The sequence below is a fragment of the Mesoplodon densirostris genome, chromosome X (assembly GCF_025265405.1).
Source record: "Mesoplodon densirostris isolate mMesDen1 chromosome X, mMesDen1 primary haplotype, whole genome shotgun sequence".
Lineage (NCBI taxonomy): Eukaryota > Metazoa > Chordata > Mammalia > Artiodactyla > Ziphiidae > Mesoplodon > Mesoplodon densirostris.
In genome coordinates this window covers 6,851,263-6,870,870 of record NC_082681.1, presented here as the reverse complement: position 1 = coordinate 6,870,870, position 19,608 = coordinate 6,851,263, and the positions used below count along the sequence as shown (strand labels likewise).

At 45.5% G+C, this 19,608-nt stretch overlaps 1 protein-coding gene across 1 annotated transcript in view; it reads left to right on the top strand.

Annotated features, from left to right (window-relative positions):
• AFF2 (ALF transcription elongation factor 2) overlaps positions 1 to 7,532 on the top strand; it is a 504,061-nt gene extending 496,529 nt beyond the window's left edge. The window contains exons 20-21 of the mRNA XM_060086669.1: positions 2,598 to 2,788; positions 7,411 to 7,532. Of these exons, the coding sequence (XP_059942652.1) occupies positions 2,598 to 2,788; positions 7,411 to 7,532 (313 nt within the window). The remainder of the gene's footprint in view (positions 1 to 2,597; positions 2,789 to 7,410) is intronic.
• The last annotated feature ends 12,076 nt before the right edge of the window (positions 7,533 to 19,608 follow it).

Genomic DNA, 19,608 nt, shown 5'->3' with positions numbered 1-19,608 from the left:
AGGGGGGATAGAAAGGGCTGCTTGGCATGGGGGAGGAAGATCCTGAATAGGGACATTAGGGAAGGATGATGGGAGAGCGAGCCATGCAGATCCCTGGGGAAGTGCATTCCACGCGCAGGCACCGCCACCACCTCCAATGGGGACATGACTAGTGATTACCAGGAACAGCAGGGGGTGAGTGTGGTTAGGAGGCAAGGGAACATGGTGGAGGCCCAGCGCGCTTATGCTGTGAGTGGTCCGAAGCCTGTGCTGGTGTGTACACGCTCATGGCCACGTGCCATGGACGTGTGAAGAAAAGCACCAGATCTGAAGCAGATGCACAGAGGGAGAACTGAACGACGAAGCCCAAGCTGTGGGGAGAGCCAAGCTGGAGTTGGAGGCACACCAAGATGAGCGCGGCAACAGCCCTCTTTTAGCCAGAGGCACAGTGTCTTAGGCAGGTTTGGATTTGTGGATTTCACGCATCTGATGCTGTGCGCAGGGTATGCAGCCGTGCTCCACGCAAGGTCAGCTCACAGAGCCTCGTGTCAGGTCAGTCGTGACCAAAACCAAGCGCATGCCCTCGCTCTCCTCGCCTCCACTGCTGATTATTTAAAAGAAAGCGCCGAGTGGAAGGGAAAGAAAGCCCCTCAATGGCTCTTCAGCATTATAAACTGAAAAGGCCTTTTCAGGATGTAGGAGATAAACAGAGGTGATTTGTTTCCCCTTATGACTTCTGGACATGATTGGAAATCACTAAATCCAGCCTTTTCTTGCAGTCCAGGGAAGGTCCAGCGAGGGGAGGGGGCTCGGGAGCACACGGCAATTGTACGTAAGGCAGGGCCAGGCTAGAGTCCCAGTCCCTGGGATTCCAGAACTTTCCCAGCACCACACGGTCCCCCTCTCAACATTCGTGACACTGACACCTTTGCAATCTTCTCTAGAGGTTACAAATGAGGACTTCTTCCTTTCTGGCCGTAAATTGACATTTACGGGTTAATGACCACCACTTGGGGGGAAGAGACTAGAAAATGGCATTTGCAACCTGCCATGACAAAAAACTCCATCATTCACTGCTTTTTTGCTAATACTTCTGTGCCCAGGTCCCTGAGTTTAACCATTGCCCTGACCACAGCCCGCCTTGAAAGTAAATCTTTCCATCAAGAAGTATCAAACATCTCAGAAATTATACACAGAGCAGGAAAACCTTCACACCCTCTTCCATCACACGAGTGCAGAGCACTTGCGCAGAGGATCCACTTTCCCCCTCATACCAGAACATACCAGAACATACCAGAAGACATACTCTGTTTGCGGAAATGGACCAATGCCCTCCCGTGGCTGTAGGCACAGCCTGCGTGAGTCTCATGCGAGTGCATCAGTTGAGTTGCTCCCAGACCGAGTCAGCCCCGCTTTGGCATTTTGGTACGTGGTGACTGCCATTCCCCCAAATCCTCTGTGTATGCAGCCTGTCAGGGTGCGCGTCTGTTCTGGGAGCAGGGATTGGCTCTGAGAAATACAGCCACCCTGGAAAGGTAGTTGCCAACAGGTGGCTGGTACAGGGGAGGGAGGGAGACAAGGGCGCCTCATGATGGGCAGTCGTTCGAAGGCTGGCTGAATGAGGACACGGAGGCTGGGGGTGTGTATAGGTCTTGCTCCTGGGCACAGGCAGCCACCCAGCCTTTGGGACTGTCCCTGACCCTCCATGCGATGTGCAGCCAGCCGGCGACTTCTTGTTGCTGGTATTAAAGAATTAAACAAAAATCTACCTCCGAACATTGGTACTGCCCAAAGTAGGAACTCGCAAAACTTCTCTTTATAACCCCGTGTGCAGGTAAACTGTCAAGCCATTAACAGCCATCAGGTAGCCACTTCTTAAAGAATCCTAAAGAGATATTCATAATCTTACTTTTTCCAGCTTCCTTAGTATTGCTCCTTGGGGGGCTTTTCAGGATTGCACTTTGCTTATTGTAGCGACTGTATTTGGAGCAAACTGTCACCATGGTTTCCACAAAACACTTTGATAAGAGACCAGTATTGCACATCAAGTCTTTTCTAAGTGCCAATATCCATTCTGGCAGCAGGTAGAGAAATCATCATAGCTCTGAGCTGATGCTTTCTCTGGAACATCAGAAGACTTGTTAGATGTATTCAAAGTAAGCGCTACATTTGTGGGTAGAATTAATGCCAGAGAAAGATTCACCCAGCTCTCTCTGTGGTATTTTAAAACAAAGTAGCGATGTGCATGGAGTCATCAATGGTTGCCAAAGGCAGTCAGACTTCAGTGTTTAAAGTTAGAAAAGGAGAAGGATGGCTCATTCTACAGCCTGGCCCTGTGGCCCTGTGTGGGTTGGTCTAATGAGGCAGGAACAGGGTGATAATAAGTTCTCTCTAGGCTGGGGCCTCTAGAGAAAGCTACTGTGCTGGCAAAAGCTATAGGATGTCCTCTGAGAGGAGTCGGTGGGATGCAAGGGCAAGCTTCATATATGTTCACCATGCTAAGACTCACTGTGGTAAATCACGTCCTCATGAGGTCCCAGTGTGATGAGGGAGCCCTAGAACGCCGCTGTCACTCTTCCCGAGCAGCCTAACAAAGCCTGTCTCTTCCCATCCCCCAGAAACACTCCATCCCCAGTGTCTCTCAACAATGTGTCTCCGATCAACGCAATGGGGAACTGTAACAACGGCCCAGTCACCATCCCCCAGCGCATTCACCACATGGCCGCCAGCCACGTCAACATCACTAGCAACGTGTTACGGGGCTACGAACACTGGGACATAGCCGACAAACTGACAAGAGAGAATAAAGGTATGCTGCTCTGCTCGACCCATTGCTCACGGGCCATGGTGGAGTCAACTTGCTTTCAATGGCTTGAGTTTTCCATAGTGGCCTTCTCTTTCTGTCTGATTTCTAGGGCTACATGAGGGAAGAGGGCATTAGCTCAGGGCTGACGTGGTGACCAGTTTTTGCTGAGAGAGTGAAAAAGGCCTAGGATTGAGTTCTCCTTTAAAGTTTAAACTAACTTGAACTATGATGTGTTGGCAAATGTCTGTTTCACATTTTCACTCAATGGTAAGGATCAATACAGAGAAACAGAGCAAAGGAGAAAAGAATGATTTGCAAGTTAATTGGGATTAAGGCACTTGGCTTTTTTTTTTTTTTTTTTTTTTTTGGAGAGGTGAGGTTGAACCAAGGCCTTTTACCTTCGTTATAATCGTCACCTCCAGTGAGTACATAACAGTGTGGCTTTCAATCAGAATCCAGGGCCAAGGCTCAGCTAGTGTTTTTCACCCACTGACACCTGGGATGAAGGATCAGAGCCCTATTCATGGCAACACATGAGGTTGGCTACAAAACAAATGTGAGGAGGACCCTGCTTCACCAGAGGGTGAGTCAGTGGTCCTCAGCCACTCATGCTGCCATCTGTGACCCTAACTGTCACACAGGTTCACCCCAAAGCCTCCTATCCTAATGAAGATGGGAAGTTCAAAGAAACCATACTTTTGCCCTGGCCGTTCAGTTGACTTCAGTGATTCTGGCCCAGCAGTCAGCGGCAGACCCACTCTAGTCTAAGTGAGGACAGATGTGGGTCTTTCTGAATCAGACTGCAAAGAGGTGATCTGTGGTTTAGAGCTGTAGAAACATCTGGCTAGGTACAGGCAAGAATTAGCATCTCGCATGGGCCGGTGGCTCCTGCTGAGACATGGTATGGTAAGTTGCATGGAGTGGGCTTGGGTCCCAGACAGTGACAGGACTTTTTTGGAATCAGGCTGGGGCTGCAGGCTACCTAGATGCAGAGGGGAGTTCCCGTGGGTTACCGGCCCCTCCTCCTGGCTGCATCTCTATTGCAGCATCGCTAAGCAGGCGGGGAAACTGTCCCACGGAACTAGGGAGGGTGCAGATTTTGAAGCCTAATCATTTAAGCTTGAATCCTGTCAGGCACTGGCTGGGTGACCTCAGGCAAGTTACTGAAATCTGTGAGCTACTCCCTAGCTTCCATCTCTAGAATGGATATAATAGGATGATGATGAAACTACCCAGAAGGATGGTAGACATGGGTGGAATAAAATAAGATGTGTAAATCACCTAGCATAAAATATCAGGTGCAAGGTAGAAATCCTACAAATATTTCTTTCTCTTTCCTTACTCCATATGATGATATATCTATATAATTGAAAGATTCTGTGGCTATCAAAGCATATTCCATAATTTGGGACTCTGACACCTTGACCCAGCTCTAAATTTGCACTGACTCCTAGGGCTATTTGCATGTGTTGGTTCTGTGTGTTCATGCAGTAATTTCTATACGCCAGGCGCTGTACTATTTGTTTTATCATTTGTTGCATCATTTAGCCCCATTTCCTAGCTGTAGAAACGGAGGCTCAGTGAGATGCAGAAATTCACCCATGATATCACAGCTCATCATATTGGAAGCAGAAATTGAATCGAGAAATGTCTGGTTTCAGAGTGTGAACTTTTATCCTAGAGGATGCACTGCCCATCTAGAGGGCAAGATTAACAACGGGTCCTTGGAAACCTTCAGTGAGCTCCTGTCCTCAGTTATCTGAGTAATGGGCAGTTCTTAACTTGTCCACTTCCCTAGGCTTCTGGAAATCCAAAGACAACTAACCCAGACAACCAGGCCAATCCAAGGGTTCTAGATTGCTCATGAAGGCATAAGCATCTTAAGTCTTGCCTAGCTTGTCAGCCTCCACTCTCCTCTGTCTTATTTTGTACTGGTAACTGGACAGCTGTTCAATATTTATGGATTTCCTTCATAATTGCATCCATTTTCAAAATCTGTTAAAGTAATTCCTTCTAAATTAACCACAGAACTTTCCAGGAGCAATGTAGTGGCTGGGCTGATGTTTGGCTCAGATGGTGCTCATCTTGGCCTTAGCACAGTGTGTCAAGGAGTTGTTCAATTCCCTGACAAATATTGAATCAAAATGACTCTGTCACTCTACCAGCAGAAAGATGCTGCATCCCACTGGTGTGGTCCTAGGGCTGTACCAGGGGCCGGGGAGAGGACCTAGTTTGGAATCTTCTGTTTACTGCCCTGAGTTTCACACACTTTGTCATTTCTGAGCTGCTTAAAGTGGGGGATTCTTCCCACATCCATCTTGTCTACATAGACATGGGGAAACTGAGGCACTTCCTTTTTGATGGGTACTCTGCCTCCCACTGGAGACCACCATGTACCTGCATCTTTTTCCACCCAATCATGCAATGGAGGTGGCGGAGGTTGGCTGTCCCAGTGGAAAGTCTCCACCCCTGCCCCATGTCTGCCCACCTGTATAGCTGCAGATGGCTCATTGCAGAAGATTCTGGTGCTCTAATGGGCCAATAGGGCTGATTCTGCCCTCTGGCCTTTGTTCTAGAAGCCCAGTTCCTTACCTTCCCAGCTGCTGACTTGAAACACTTATTAAAATGGTGACTTGGGTACCCAATGAAGAGTGCCACTGCAGGGGCTTCCCTGGTGGCACAGTGGTTGAGAGTCCGCCTGCCGATGCAGGGGACACGGGTTCATGCCCCGGTCTGGGAAGATCCCACATGCCGCGCAGCGGCTGGGCCTGTGAGCCATGGCCGCTGAGCCTGCGCGTCCGAAGCCTGTGCTCCTCAACGGGAGAGGCCACAACAGTGAGAGGCCCGCGTACCACAAAAAAAAAAAAAAAAAAAAAGAATGCCACCGCAGACTTTGTACAGAATATCCAGGGGACATCCCACTCACATTCACTCGACAACAACTGGGTCCTTTAACATCTCCCTTAATATTGTATTACGGAAGAAAGTGTTTTCAATGCCCAAAGTAATTTACTCCTTTATCAGCAGAAATTACTTTTATTGCATAGCACAGGTTAAAAAGTATCATATAATCAAATGAAGCTGATAGGCGGAGAAGGAGCCCATATGTTCTACATAACGTGAAGAATCAATGCATTGTTTAGTGAAATGCCATCTGCTGGGCAATCAAGCACACATAACCCACGCATGGCAATTGCTTTCCAAGAAGGCAGGAGAGCATCCCAACCACTTGAAGGTAGTCTCCAGTGCCTGCCCCTCCCCCCAGCACGATTCCTCCCACAAAGCCAGCACAGGAGTGATTTCCTCGTGGCTGAGGGAAGAGGACGCCCAAGAGCTTCCTCCTCACCGAGATCAACGCAGTGCCAGACAGACGTACAAGGGGGAAGCCTAGCTGGTTTCTAGACATCATGGAGTTTTTCCCACAGACCTCCCACCCCGCCCCAAAGCAGACAGTCTAAGACTCTGGTCCCACTGCTTAGTAGTAGGGCCTCAGTACCATTCCTTCCTCGAGTCAGCTGGAAGGGAATCGGCCAGGCAGTCTTACCATCCGTGTGCCGGGGGGCAGGGGGAAGTGCTATGTGACAGATCCTTACAGGTCATTTTCCTTCCCTAAAGGAATAAGACTTAACAAATCAGATGCCTCCTAGACATTTATCTGGCCTTAGAGGCCGATGGCGCTAATGGCTATCTAAGCTCACCAGCTGTATCTACGTCAAGCCAAGAAACATCGAGGGCCTCCCTGGTGGCGCAAGTGGTTGAGAGTCCGCCTGCCGATGCAGGGGATACGGGTTCGTGCCCCGGTCTGGGAGGATCCCATGTGCCGCGGAGCGGCTGGGCCCGTGAGCCATGGCTGCTGAGCCTGCGCGTCCGGAGCCTGTGCTCCGCAGCGGGGGAGGCCACAACAGTGAGAGGCCCGCATACCGCAAAAAAAAAAAAAAAAAAAAAAAGAAACATCGATACTCAGTTCATTTAGACAAAAGGAAAAGAGAATATTTTCAATTCCATAACGCATAGAATGAAAAACAGCTTGGTATCATATAGACCATGGCTCCCTACCATTTTGTGTATAAAGACCCCTTTCTAACTATAAATTTATAATATATAAAAATATAAATTCCATATTTTATATAAAATATATTTAGATACATTTTATTTTAGATATGTAATTTTATGTGTATATTTTCAATACATAAATATATGTTTCTATAAACATATATAAATATATAGACAAATATATTTTATAGGTAATATATGCATACTGTGATATGTGTGTGTATGTGTCTCACAAACCTCCACAGGATTGTAATGTACTTTTAGAATCTGTCATCTGAGAAAATATATGGTGATTTGAAAAAACTTACTATGAATTAACAGATTTGAATGAATTTCTCTTTTCTTAACCACAGTAATACAGACTTGATTTATGCTGTGGAGCTTGGGGCGCTAACAAATGATTTAAATAATGGAGCTTGTTATCCATATGGAGTTTGGGTCACCTAGTAGGTACTCTGGACATTTGTGTCGAATGAATGAATGAATGAACAACGGATAACTTGTCCAACGCCCGTGTGGTTGTGGTCCTGCTATCGTTCAAAGGCCTGACTGAGGTCTGCTCTGATTTTCAGAATTCTTTGGCGATCTGGACACGTTGATGGGGCCCCTGACCCAGCACAGCAGCATGACCAATCTCGTCCGCTACGTTCGCCAGGGACTGTGCTGGCTGCGCATCGACGCCCATTTGTTGTAGTGGGGTGTGCCCCCATCTCCAGCACTGGTGGAACTCCACTCATTTGGGAAAATTCTCTTTGATTATGTTTGTTTTTATGCTTCTTTTGATATCTGTGAAAAACAGAAGTCATTGTAAGTGGACACTACACCTTGAGCAGTGTATCTTTTATCACTTAGTCATTTTTCAGTAGTTTATATGCATTTCACAGATCCCACCATCCTTTTGTGCTTGATGGAATGACACAGTCCCTACAGTATTGTTTTAAGTCCACACTACCCACAACAAAGAATGGAAAGCAATTGTGAGAACAGGTTCCTGAGAAGTGAAATGGAATGTCATATATAGACATATATATGTATGTGTGTGTGTGTCTATATATGAACGCAGACACAGAGGACCTGCAAAGATTCAAATTTTCAGCAATAGCCATTCCCCAAACTGCACTGTTCTGTCCAGACAAGAACATATTTCAGAATCCTTTGTTAAACTTTTGTGGTTCCCACAGACTCAGTTTTCAGATGAGAATTTTCATTGTCGAAACCCACTGGTTAGATGTAGCAACATCAGAAAGTCAAATTTAAGAAAATTAATGAGCACGGCAATGCCACTCTGAAATGCAGCCAGAGGACTTTTTAGTTAGTATCCCTTTCCTGATTCCCTATTTGAAAAACTTCAAGGATGAGAAGGAGTGGCAACATTGATGTCGACAACTTTAAGGCATCAGCTGGCATAAATATTTTTGAACTCCATGATTTGAAGTGTAAATCCTCACCCAGCATTCTCTTTGTGTAAAGCTCTCCTTTGGAGGGCAGTTCATTCAGTGCACGCCCTAGTAGCCAAAACGCTACACTCCAGTTTTAGAGATGAGAGACGGGAGGGGTCTGGAAACCGTCCAGGGAATGCACACCTCTGCCTCTTTTGCAGTTGGTTGGCGGGATCCACAACTGGCAGGAGTTTTTTTTTTTTTATTGTGTTTTGCTCAAACCTCTGGAAACAAAAGTCAAGTTATCACTACCTAGAAGTAATCATATACAGTTTGCTTCCTAGTGGCTTTAAAATCTGGACTTCCCCAATTATTATCCCCATTTTCTATTTTACAGGATTTCTTTTTCACTTCTTTCTGTTTTCTTCTACCTTTCTTTTCCTTTTTCTTTTCTTTTTTTTGGGGGGGGCTCATTAGCTTTTGACGGAAATACAATCACTGGTTTTATTCAAGTCTATATTAGCTTGAATCATTTCCATGAAAATCCCGAAGAAAACTTCAAACTCTCTAAGTAGTAGCTAATTTTTTAACAAAAAAATGAGTCTCGGGGTAATGCTTCACCCTAGGGTGGTTTTGAAAGACCCCTGAACATTGGGAACAGTTCCCTTGATTTGGAGATATTTCTGCATCAGTTGTGACTATCCCCACCCCTTTATGATCCTCTGTGTTCATTTTATGTCCCTAAACATCACAATGTAAATATCATCTTTGGTATTCCAGCTCACTAGAAGAATTCCCCACACGTTGTAAAAACTATCCATACGTTAGTTCCTTGTAATTACCTGCCGGTATCTAATTCCACATAGCCCTTCATCTGCTGAGTTATTGGATTCTCTTCACTGAGTTATGACCAGATAAATAATAGATATACACACACATGAAAGATGCAAACTTGTATGATTTTGAAAGCAAGTCACACAAGTCTGTGATAAGAATGGCAAGGGATCACTCCACACTCTCATTGTCAAGGTTAGCTGTATCCCCAGTTGCAAAAGAGCCAGACTTGAGCTCCGCTCTGGTCATCTTTGAGTTGAAGGCCCTTTGTTGTATCATAAGGGCTGTGGAAGTTGTCCTCCAATGGCTGAGGCCACGTTGTGAAAAGTTGACAGCTGGGAGTGTCCCAGCAGCTGAACCAGCACTTTTCATGCTCCCGGTGTGGTAGAGCTGGATGTTGGCAGTCTCAGCATCAACCCTCACACACGCAGACACACACACAGACCAATGAAACCCGAGAGAATCTTTTCTGAGCCTCTTAAATGAGGAAAATGATCCTATGAACGACTCCAGACACCCAAGGTGGGTGCCACCTATACAAATGAAGCTGATGGCTCTGCAGTGACTCAAGGTCTCTGTGTGTCTTCCACGGCTTATCAGGTAGAGTGCCTGACTGTGACTATGTGATGAAGCCCACTGGCTTGCCTTGCAAGTTCAACCTAGACCACGATCCTAGACCATCATGGATTTAGGAGTAGATTCTTCTTGAAATTCAACCTCTGGAAAGTAGACATTAGAATGCTAGGGGCAGTTTCCCGGGGAAGCTAGCATATTGCCTCATGAATGAAAGACTCGTAGCTCTAGTTTCAGTGAGTCGTCATATCTACATGGCACACAGCATGGAAGCAGCAGAGCATCCTGCTTGCTGCCTGATGTGTCACCTCTGGTGGCTAAACGTAAAGTGTGTGCCGACTCAGTGGCACAAAGATCAAATCTGACAGGCGAGCTCAGGATCACCACCTGATGATTTAGCAGACCCGTTTGTAAAGCAGCTTAGAAACCAATTAAACATGGAGGATGAATTGCCTTCCTCTCCCTGGAGGTGAGACGTCTTTCGGTTTCCTGATTAAGGATTGTTGCTGTTTTCTAGGCACTCTATTCATCACATTGTAAATGGTGATGTGTGTCGTAGGTGTGCAGCTATTTGAGGGGTTGAGGGATTTTGTCAAGTAAATCTCTTGGGTGTACCAGTTTGTGGGAGGGATACAAGACATGTGGATGGCGGTGAGAGATCCTGCCTCGAGACTTTGATGGAGGCTTGGTGAGACGCATCTCACAATAAGCACATGGAGTTAGGGTAATGGGCAGAGAAACGGGCAGCTCCACCTGAGTGAGCAAGTACACAGAAGGATCTCAGCCCTGCAAACGGGACCCCCGTAGGGCCACCACTATGCCTTCACTTGTCACCCAAGCTCCAACCACAGAGAGTTTGACAAGTTTGTGTTACGATGTTGGCTTGGCTTTGTATTTTAATTAACCTTGAGTTTTTTAGTGGTTTTGTCATATTACTGTCTGAGTTTGGTAGGTAGGATTAATTTGAAAAGAGTATACTAGTGTGGTCCTCGGGGTAGAATTTAGCCGTCAGCATGTTGTTAGCCAGCCTGTAGACTGTTAATGACTTAATAATGTCATTGGGAGAATACTAGTAGTTTTCTATTTGGATGACAGAATTGGAAAAGCAGATTAGCTGCTGATAACTTTTCAAAGACTTGAGATTGGGATGCCTTTTTTCCACGTAATGACATCAAACGATTCAAATCTCCAATCAATAACCAAGTTGCTTGATTCAAAACCATTGGCTAAAATGTGTTTTGTTGAGTTTCCAAATGGTGGGTTTTCCTTTGGACATCACCTTGCTAGATGCATTCGATTGGGTATTCAGTGGGAAGATACTTGTCCTCTCGGTATCTTTCCCAAAGCTATCTAATTTGGATTGTGTTTTATTCAAATTCGCATCCCGGAGGTTGAAGTTGGAAAATGAAGTTGGAAAGCATTTCTGAGGGCAGAACTGATCTAGCTGTGAGGGAGGAGCCCTCACGTACTTCTCAACAGACGTGATAAAATTTCACCTGCGTGAGTGGCAGGTGGGAGACAGCAAACTGGATCACTGGGTAGGACTACTCAGTAAGGCAATGAACTGCTTGCTTAGAGAGGCATCACTCTCCCCATGGAGAAAATGTGTGGCGAGACACTAGAGCTACACAACATTGAATGGATGGGTCGATTCCGTGCCCCCAAATTCAGTTCTCTGGGGAACAAATATGGCGCCCGTTGTCGCTTGCTCTATTATGCGACTGGCGGACTAAATTCTTCCTGGTTGTCGTTGTCGTTGTCGTTGTTGTTGTTCTCATTCCCACTTGCACAGCCTTATTCTCATAATGGAACTCTGATTCATTTGCTCTTCAGTGTTTGCAAACTCCAGCGACAGAACTGGCATCTGTGTATTGATGATCAGCATTGACCCTGGCAGGAGGCTAATCGGATAGGCTGGTCTCAGACATTAATCCTACCATCTAATATTTTCGGGGAAAGAAAAAGTATGAATTCCCTTTCCGTTCTCCTCCTCACAAGTCTAGAAACCCCCTTTCCCAAGAGCATCACGTTTCCCTCTGTAATCCATCAACTCAAAGCAAATTGCATTGTGGGGAGGGCCGAGGCAGGTGGGGCCGGGGGTAGCGGGTAGGGAAGCCCTTCCAGTCCAGGCTGCAGTTCTCGCGCCTTTCTGCTTCTGACCTGAGATGGTAATAACTCCTTCATCAGGCTCACAATGGGTTTAGGGGACACGGAACTGCTGTTCCGATCCATGATCAATCATCGTTCTTCTAAGAGATTGGAGCTTTGCTGTTTCATTAACTGTGCAGTGTAGACTAATGGTGTTTAATAAAAATCATTCAAAATTTCAAACTCTTTTGCCAGTGACCTCAATTTTGTTGGCTCTTTGATTCATACCAGACTCTGCGGAGGGAAGGGGGAGACCCAGGAAGCCTGCTACCAGGCCCCTGGCAGGATGCTGTGGGGAGCACCCCCAGGGCCCACCAGCACTTGCTGGTGAGCTGCTGCATGCAGACTGGCTGGGAACCCTCCTGAAGAAAGAATGCCCCCATGGATGCTTGCAGCTGCAGGTAGCCTGTTCCTACCGAGGGAATCATTATTCTCCAGCCTCTGCAGCATGAAGCCAGCTGCCAGATGAGGACCTTAATCGGAATTGCAGGCACTTTACCTGTTTGGTTCTGGCCTGCATCGCTCTCGTAGCTACCAAATAGGGGAAACATCTCAGAGCCTAGAACCCAGCAGGGCGCGGAAGGCTAGCCAAATGCACCCCAGAAGCACATGCCCTTCTGTGGTTCTGCGGTACTTGTGACATCAGTGGAAGAGGAGTCCCAGGGCAGGAAGCAGCCTTGGGGAAACCCCCAAAGAGACTGAGTTGGTGCCATGTTGCTCAGATACAGAGCTAGCTTCTCCTTTGATCTGCCCGGCATGCTACTGCTGGTCTATTGCTAAAACGTTTAACAAGCTCTCTGAGAACAGAAAGCACTTGATTTGTCGCATTTGCCAGTCTCCATGGTGTAACTGCTTCCACCATGGCTAATTTCCAGCTACTAGGATGTCACTGAACACAGAGTTGGGAAGAGATGTACGCAAAGTTGGGAGTACACAGTACTGATTGCAGCCAGTCAAAGAGGGCTCGGATTTCACATTTATGTTCTGTGGACACACACACACACACACACACACACTTTAATGACAAACTATTACATCATTTTCAAATATGAGTCAATCCTCTGGGAAATGTAGATAGTTTATGATGAGGCCCTGGAGGTGTGGGTTTTAAGCTGGAAGGGATGAGGCCCTCTTGAGCCCAAAGCATAGATGCATCAGCGGGGGTGAGTGGGTCATCTCCATATCTCCAAGGTAAAATGGAAGTGACATAAGTGTTTAAAAAACCCTCGTTGGTTAAAAATAAGGATAGGTGAGTATTGGTTTTTTATTATTAAAACATCCAAGTAGTACTTCAAACTTGTAAATGTAACTTGGATAACTGATTTACTATTTTCCTACTAATGGCAGCCTTTGCCTAGTTAGGAAGCATTAGGGCCTCTATGGAGAACAGCACAATCCAAAATGCAGTGTGTTGTTTTCTCATAATATGGAAACAGTAATTCTCCCATCTCCCCGTTGCTGTTCAGAAGGTTTTCACTTTCGCTATTAGGGATGGAAGTTATTTAACATGTGTTTTTAGTTGAAAGTACCTACTTACTGTCCTTGTTCTGAATTCAAACCAGAATGTCTCCTGGATCAATTCCATGATTAATATTCAGAAATTATCATACAAAGCAAAACAATTCCCTGTTCCACCCAATATAAAGAAAACCAAGGTCACTAACAAGTAGGCATAAAGTTCAGTATATTTTTCTAAGAGAATGAGGTTTTCGTTAAACACACACACACAATGTTTTTTTATTAGACCTCCTCATCATAAATTATCCTGAGAGTAGAACAGGAAGTCTCAAAGGACCCGTTCTCCTGGTCCCATGCATCTTCTACAGTTAATATGAGGTTTGTATCTGGAAAGGTTGAAGAACTTTCCCTAAAGTCCTGTTTTTCTTTAAACATTTCCACATTCTGTCCGAGGCTGTGTCCACAGTCAAGTGTTAGCCATGAAGGACACCTGTGTCCTTTACTCTTTCCTTCCAGCCTCTCTCTCTTTTGCCTCCGAGGTTCTTTCTATGACCAGCACAGTAACATGGTTGGTGCAAGGGGCGGGGGGGGTGGTCTTCCAGCCCCTCGTGGTTTTCCTGCAACATTCATCCTGACTGGGTATGGTCCCATCTGGGTCTGGTTTAATTGCCATCACAGTCACATGGGGACTTGGTGTCCCCCAAGGCAATGGACAGGTTTGCATGGATACAGAGAGCTAGAAATGTGTTCATCATCATCCGGTGATTTTCTGTTTCAAAACCATCCTCATGAATCAATCATATTCACCCACAGATATTACAAATGAGATTGATTCTGTCTCAAGACAATTTGTCAAGTAGATTTCTTCCTGGATGACTCTACTCCCTGGGTATTTTAGAAAGCGAAACGTTTGAGATGAAATCCCTCACATTTATTGAATTCCACAAATGGTTGTTTTTATTCCTATTTTCCTCGGAATAGCACTTTTGAAGATGGTTTGGTGTAGTGTTGTCTTCGGATAAAATGAATCCTTTAAACGTGAGGCCGGTAGAGCTACCGTGCTCAGAATGCCCCTGGGGATCAAAAGATCCCTGAGATTCTTCGCCTTGGCTCACTTGGTGAGTTGACTGCCATATCCTTAGGCTCCTCCAAGAAGAGACTGGTTTCTGTTCTGTTCTGTGATGGTGATCGTGGTGGCTGGGTCTGTTCCTTGTCTCTCTCTCTCTTTCTGTCTGGCTCTGGCTTTCGCTTTCCTGCTCGGGCTCTTTCTGTCTCTAAACAAAAGAATAGTTGGATTCAATGTGAGCTTCTGAATCGTAACTTGTTCATGCTTTTCAGGCCTAACAGATTAATAAAAATAGGTGTGTTCTGATTTCAAACATGCCACCTGGAGAGGCATGCCATATTATGAAACCATGATATTATAACAACTGCATTATCATGTGGCAGTGTAAATACTCATCTGTTGAATTCACTTGTCCAATTGTAGAACTTTGTGGAGCAGTGTTTTGACCTTCATGACTTCATTTTGGAGTAAGTGCAGTGGTTGCAGGCAGATGAGACAGTTTACATCAGGATTTTTCAACGAACTTTAGTTGGAGGCCTGGCAATGGCACACATCTTCAGATGTTGCTGTACCATGATAGATGTGAAGCAAAAATTTCTGTTCCAGAAATTTCCCATAACACTTCAGTCAAGGTGGTTATTTTTAGGTTCATCTTTTTCTTTTTCTTTCTTTTTCTCTTTTTCCTTTTTTTATTTTGAAGGGGTTTCTTATTATTGACTGAAGAAATATTTTGATCGATTGCAAAATGTGTATTTCTCCTCTCTCCCCCTCCCTCCCTCGTTAAAATATTGAAATCTGGAGTCTTTGGCAAGTCTGCATTAGATCAGGCCAGGAATGAAGTCTAAATCTAAGCAAACACTGATGGGTTTTCAAAGAGGAACACTCCCTGTTCACTGGGCCCTTCCACGCCCCACACTGACGAATGGTACGAAGGACAGAAGGGCACTTTTCTAACATCGTCTGAGACCTAATGCAGTTTAACAAATGACTCCACATGTTTTTCCAGTAAAGTCATTTGACTGAGACTTGAAAAATACCCCTGAGACTTGCCAGGGGTGTCTTCTGCCTGGTCTGCAGCGTGTGTGTTTGCTTTGTATCTAAGAGGCATATTCCTGTCTTGTGCGCTCACATTCGCATTAGCCTGTATATAAGAACCAGAAAGATCACCGCAACATGTTGTAAATGAAGATGTGACTCTATAAACCTTTCTCTCATTCTTGAAAATAAAAGACATTTTCATGCATATTTTAAACAGAAAGTTTGTATATTTAAGTGTCAAGGAAATATTTATTGAGTAACCAGGATACAAATGGGAATTTAATTGTCATCATGTGCTTTGTGTAGGGGGTGCTTGCCAACACCATGTCACTGCCCACGTAGAACATGTCATCTGTGTGTGTGTGTGTGCATGTGTGCAACATGTCTGGCTTGCTGTCCTTCATGGGATTTTAGCTTTTCCTTCTTGAAAAACATTCTTGTACGGTTCCAGGAAGGCCATGGCTACATTGCTATATGAAAGCAGTGATTTGAAATGGAAACTCCTCTTCCCTTGGAAGCCATTATCATGTGTTATGGTTCAGCTACATGAATTCCACTGGATTTTGTGAGGGAAGAGGCTCTGTTCAAATCCAACTGAGTTTCCAAGAGAAAACCATAGGCTGAAATGCACAGGGAGGGGGAAAAGATAGAGGCCACTTCAACCGCAGCATTTGAGCTCAGTTGAGCCCTTAGGGTTGGAGTGAACTTGCCCCTGAGCCACAGCTCAGATCCCTGGGGCCAGTGTCCTGGCTTGGGCTCCCTCCATGTCGGTAGATGAGCAGAACCGTGAGAAACAGCCTGGCCTGGTTCCCGAGAGGCCTTGCCCCTAGTGGAAGACCCTTTTCACACCAAGGGCACCCTAGGTGGCCATGAAAATGCGGTGGTCATTCATAAAGCGCCCCCTTTGTTTTACCATAACCCAATTCAGCTTTTGAACCACTTTTTCTTGGGTGCAGATTTCCAATATTCACACTCATTGCAGATTCACCATTGCTTGTCACTGTTCTTAACAAGCATGCTTGTCTTGTCAAAATTTCACTAAGTTCCAATGCTCTGTATCGACCAAGGTAACTGTTCAAACATCAAGGAATGAATGAAATGGTACCTGGTTCCTAAAAATTGGTTTCGTGTGCTTTATGCGAAGAAAACTGTATCTGCCTGTGTTGCTTTGCATTTCAAATGTGTGGCACACAAGCGTTTTGTTGGTGCTTTGTTCTCAGTATGGTAACTCTGTATACAAACGTTTTCATGTAGTTTTGTTGTTTTCCAACATGGTGTCTCTGTAAAAATGATATTGGATGAGCTGGTGCGTGGGTCTCTCTCATAGAGGCATTAACTATACTGCCAGTGCATTGAATTATTGAAAAATGCAAAATAAAATTTTTATGAAAATCTCATTTCAGACAGGTAGATGATTCTGCTTACAGACTCTCCAGCCATAAGTACCAAGTTACCACCCCTTTTTCCTTCTAAGGTATAGTCAACCCTCCCACTTACCTCAACGGCTTTACAGCTGAGGGCCAGGAAGAAAATACTCTCACGAAGCCAATTGATTTGATGAGAGACCCTTGGACTAGCATTCAAAGCCCACTGAAGAGAAAATGATCGAATGTTTAGTTATCTGGGTTCCTAGTACACAGCACAAAAAGGCTTGCAAAGTATGAAATTGCAACTGCAGTGGCCGTTGAATTGTAAAACTAGACTAAAAACTTAAAAGTTTTTAACTATGGCCATTTCTGGCAGGGGCATGCAGCCACTGGCGTGGGAGAGAAGCGTAAGCAATCATTTTAGGTCACAATAATGACGTCATCAGGAAAAGGTTGTTATCTTCAGTTATATAGTAAAAAGGATATACTAAGGCAGAAGAGCCATATATTTTAGAACTATTTCCTTCAAAATGTTTAACATTTTCCAGGCGGCGCCAAGGGAGTTTCAGTTACCTAGAAATTTCATTTATACTGAGTCTCTTTCCTGGGCATGCAAAGTGAGAAATTGCAATACTAAGACACTACATGGCACAAAGCACTTGTACGTGAACATGACATTAACAATCAGCTGAGCTGAATTTCCTATGAACAAGCAAACGGCACTTGGTGTGGCCGGATATTCTGACGCTGCTGTGATCATAGGCCAGGTATGAACACTGATGTAGCTAACTGTGGCTGAAACTGAAGATTGTGACACTATCACCAAGAATTCCAAATCCTTTCCAAAATCTGAAGCCTACGGTATGGGTAAATATGAACATTTTTCTTAGGAGATAATAAAGAAATATTTAATCTGAGTAAATAGAGCTAAACAGATTATAAATTTGTTCTCAAGCAAACAAGTTTTCTCCTTCACTCAAAAAAAAAAAAAAACAGATGTCATAAATTATAATCATGCCTAGGTAAACGTGAGCCTGCGTGCAGAAAAGAGCTGGGAGGAAAAACGCAGAATGACATTTTTCAAAATTGGAGGGCTGGGATATGCTAACTGATCAGTTTATGCAGCAGTTACTGTGTGCCAGGCACTGTTCTAGCACTTTCTTATATATTAACTTATATAATCTTCCTAATGACCCTATGAGATAGGTACCATTATATTCCTGTTCTATAGATGACAAGACAGAGGCACAGAGAGATTAAGCAGCTTGCCTAAGGTCACACAGCCAGAATTTGGACAGTGTGGCCCCAAAGCTGTTGATCTTAACCATTGCCACCTACATTGCCACTTCTCACTGTCATGCAGAATACTATTGCTGCTAGAGCATCATTTCATTCTAGAAACAAAAGTAAAGAAGGGCCATGAGCCCTCGGGGTGGGGGGATGTCCTCTTGGTCCTTCCAGCGGACTCTAAAGGAAAGGCCTTGGGCTAGCCTTCCAGAAACGCCTCCTTCCATGAAGACTGAGATCAGGACCTGACTGGAGTCAGCAACTCAGGAAAGATGTGGTGAGATGGGACCCCTTATGCTTGGAAGTAGCAAAGAGAAGAGAAAGCACCACCTTCTCAGCAGGCCAGACACTCTGGCTGAGGTCAAGGTCAGGCCTTGGACTGGCTGAGCTTTAAATCAGTCCACTTCAAAGACAGGCTTGGTGTGGCTTAACTCCTTGTTGATGACACGTGGGCACCAGTGCAGAAAGGAGGCAGAGCATCACCGGGGAGCAAGTGCCCCGGGCTTTGAAGTAGGACTTGAGCTCAGGCTCTTGCTGCCTGGCTTAAAGGAAACAACCTTTCCATGCCCCACTTCCTTCCTCTACAAAACGGAGTTGATGATATCAGCCTTCTGCCAGCTTCCCAGAGATGAGCAAGGTATCATAGAGACAGGTCTTTCTCATTCTACAGCCCCTCTTGGCAACTCTGAGGAACGTGTTGCCCCAAAGAGTTTCCCCCAACACGCCGCCATTATCAAGGTCAGCAGTGTTCACCCTCTGAGGGTGTTAGTGAGGTAACTGCACACGGTCGCCTTGCTGGCAGGGGCTGGGCCACAAGTGGGTAGGCTGTGGCAGAAAGTACCACATGGGCCGGGCGGAGGGGAGGCTGGGAGCACACTGAGCCTCATGCTTTGGACAAAGAATATGTTGAGCTTTGTGAGTTTCTCCAGGAAACACTTTTCGGGCTAGCTAGGCAATTTTGTCCCCTTTCCCCCTTTTTTTTAGTAAAGGAAATAAAATCTAAGACATTTAGCTGTAATAGAAGCGAGATCTAGGTTATTTGTTAAGGGGGATCTTGCTCATAAGTTTCATGTACGGTCTTTGGAATTTGACATGCGTTCTCCAGGGCCTCGGCAATGGTGATGGGTGGATCATGAGCTGGGGGTCTACTGGGCCCGACAGTCACAGGACCTAGCGTGTGAGTTCAGGAGGCAAGTCGGAGGCAGGAATTGACCCTCAAGCCCTGTCTTTCTAGCCCGGTGACTCTCCACGCTTCATCCTACCCCCCTTCTTGAGGGGGGTAGGGGAAAGATTTTGAGAGTGGAGAGAGAACAGGAGATAACGGTGCTTCTAGTGATCTAGAGAAAACACCCCTCAGGAATCCAAGCTCAGAGTACTCTTCTCCAAGGAAGAGATTTCCTCTCGCGCTTTTGTAACTCTCCAGAAATTGCCCAGGTGGTTCCAACCACAGTTCACTTGAACATATTCTCATTTCCCAAATAAGACAGGCCCTGCAGTGGCCCAGAGATGTGAGGTTAACCCCCAAGAGGGGCGCGGCTGCACCTCTGTGGAAACATTACCTTGGGCAGGGCTGGACCTGGGCAGATGATGATGGTGGCGAGCTGAGATTCTCCCAGAATT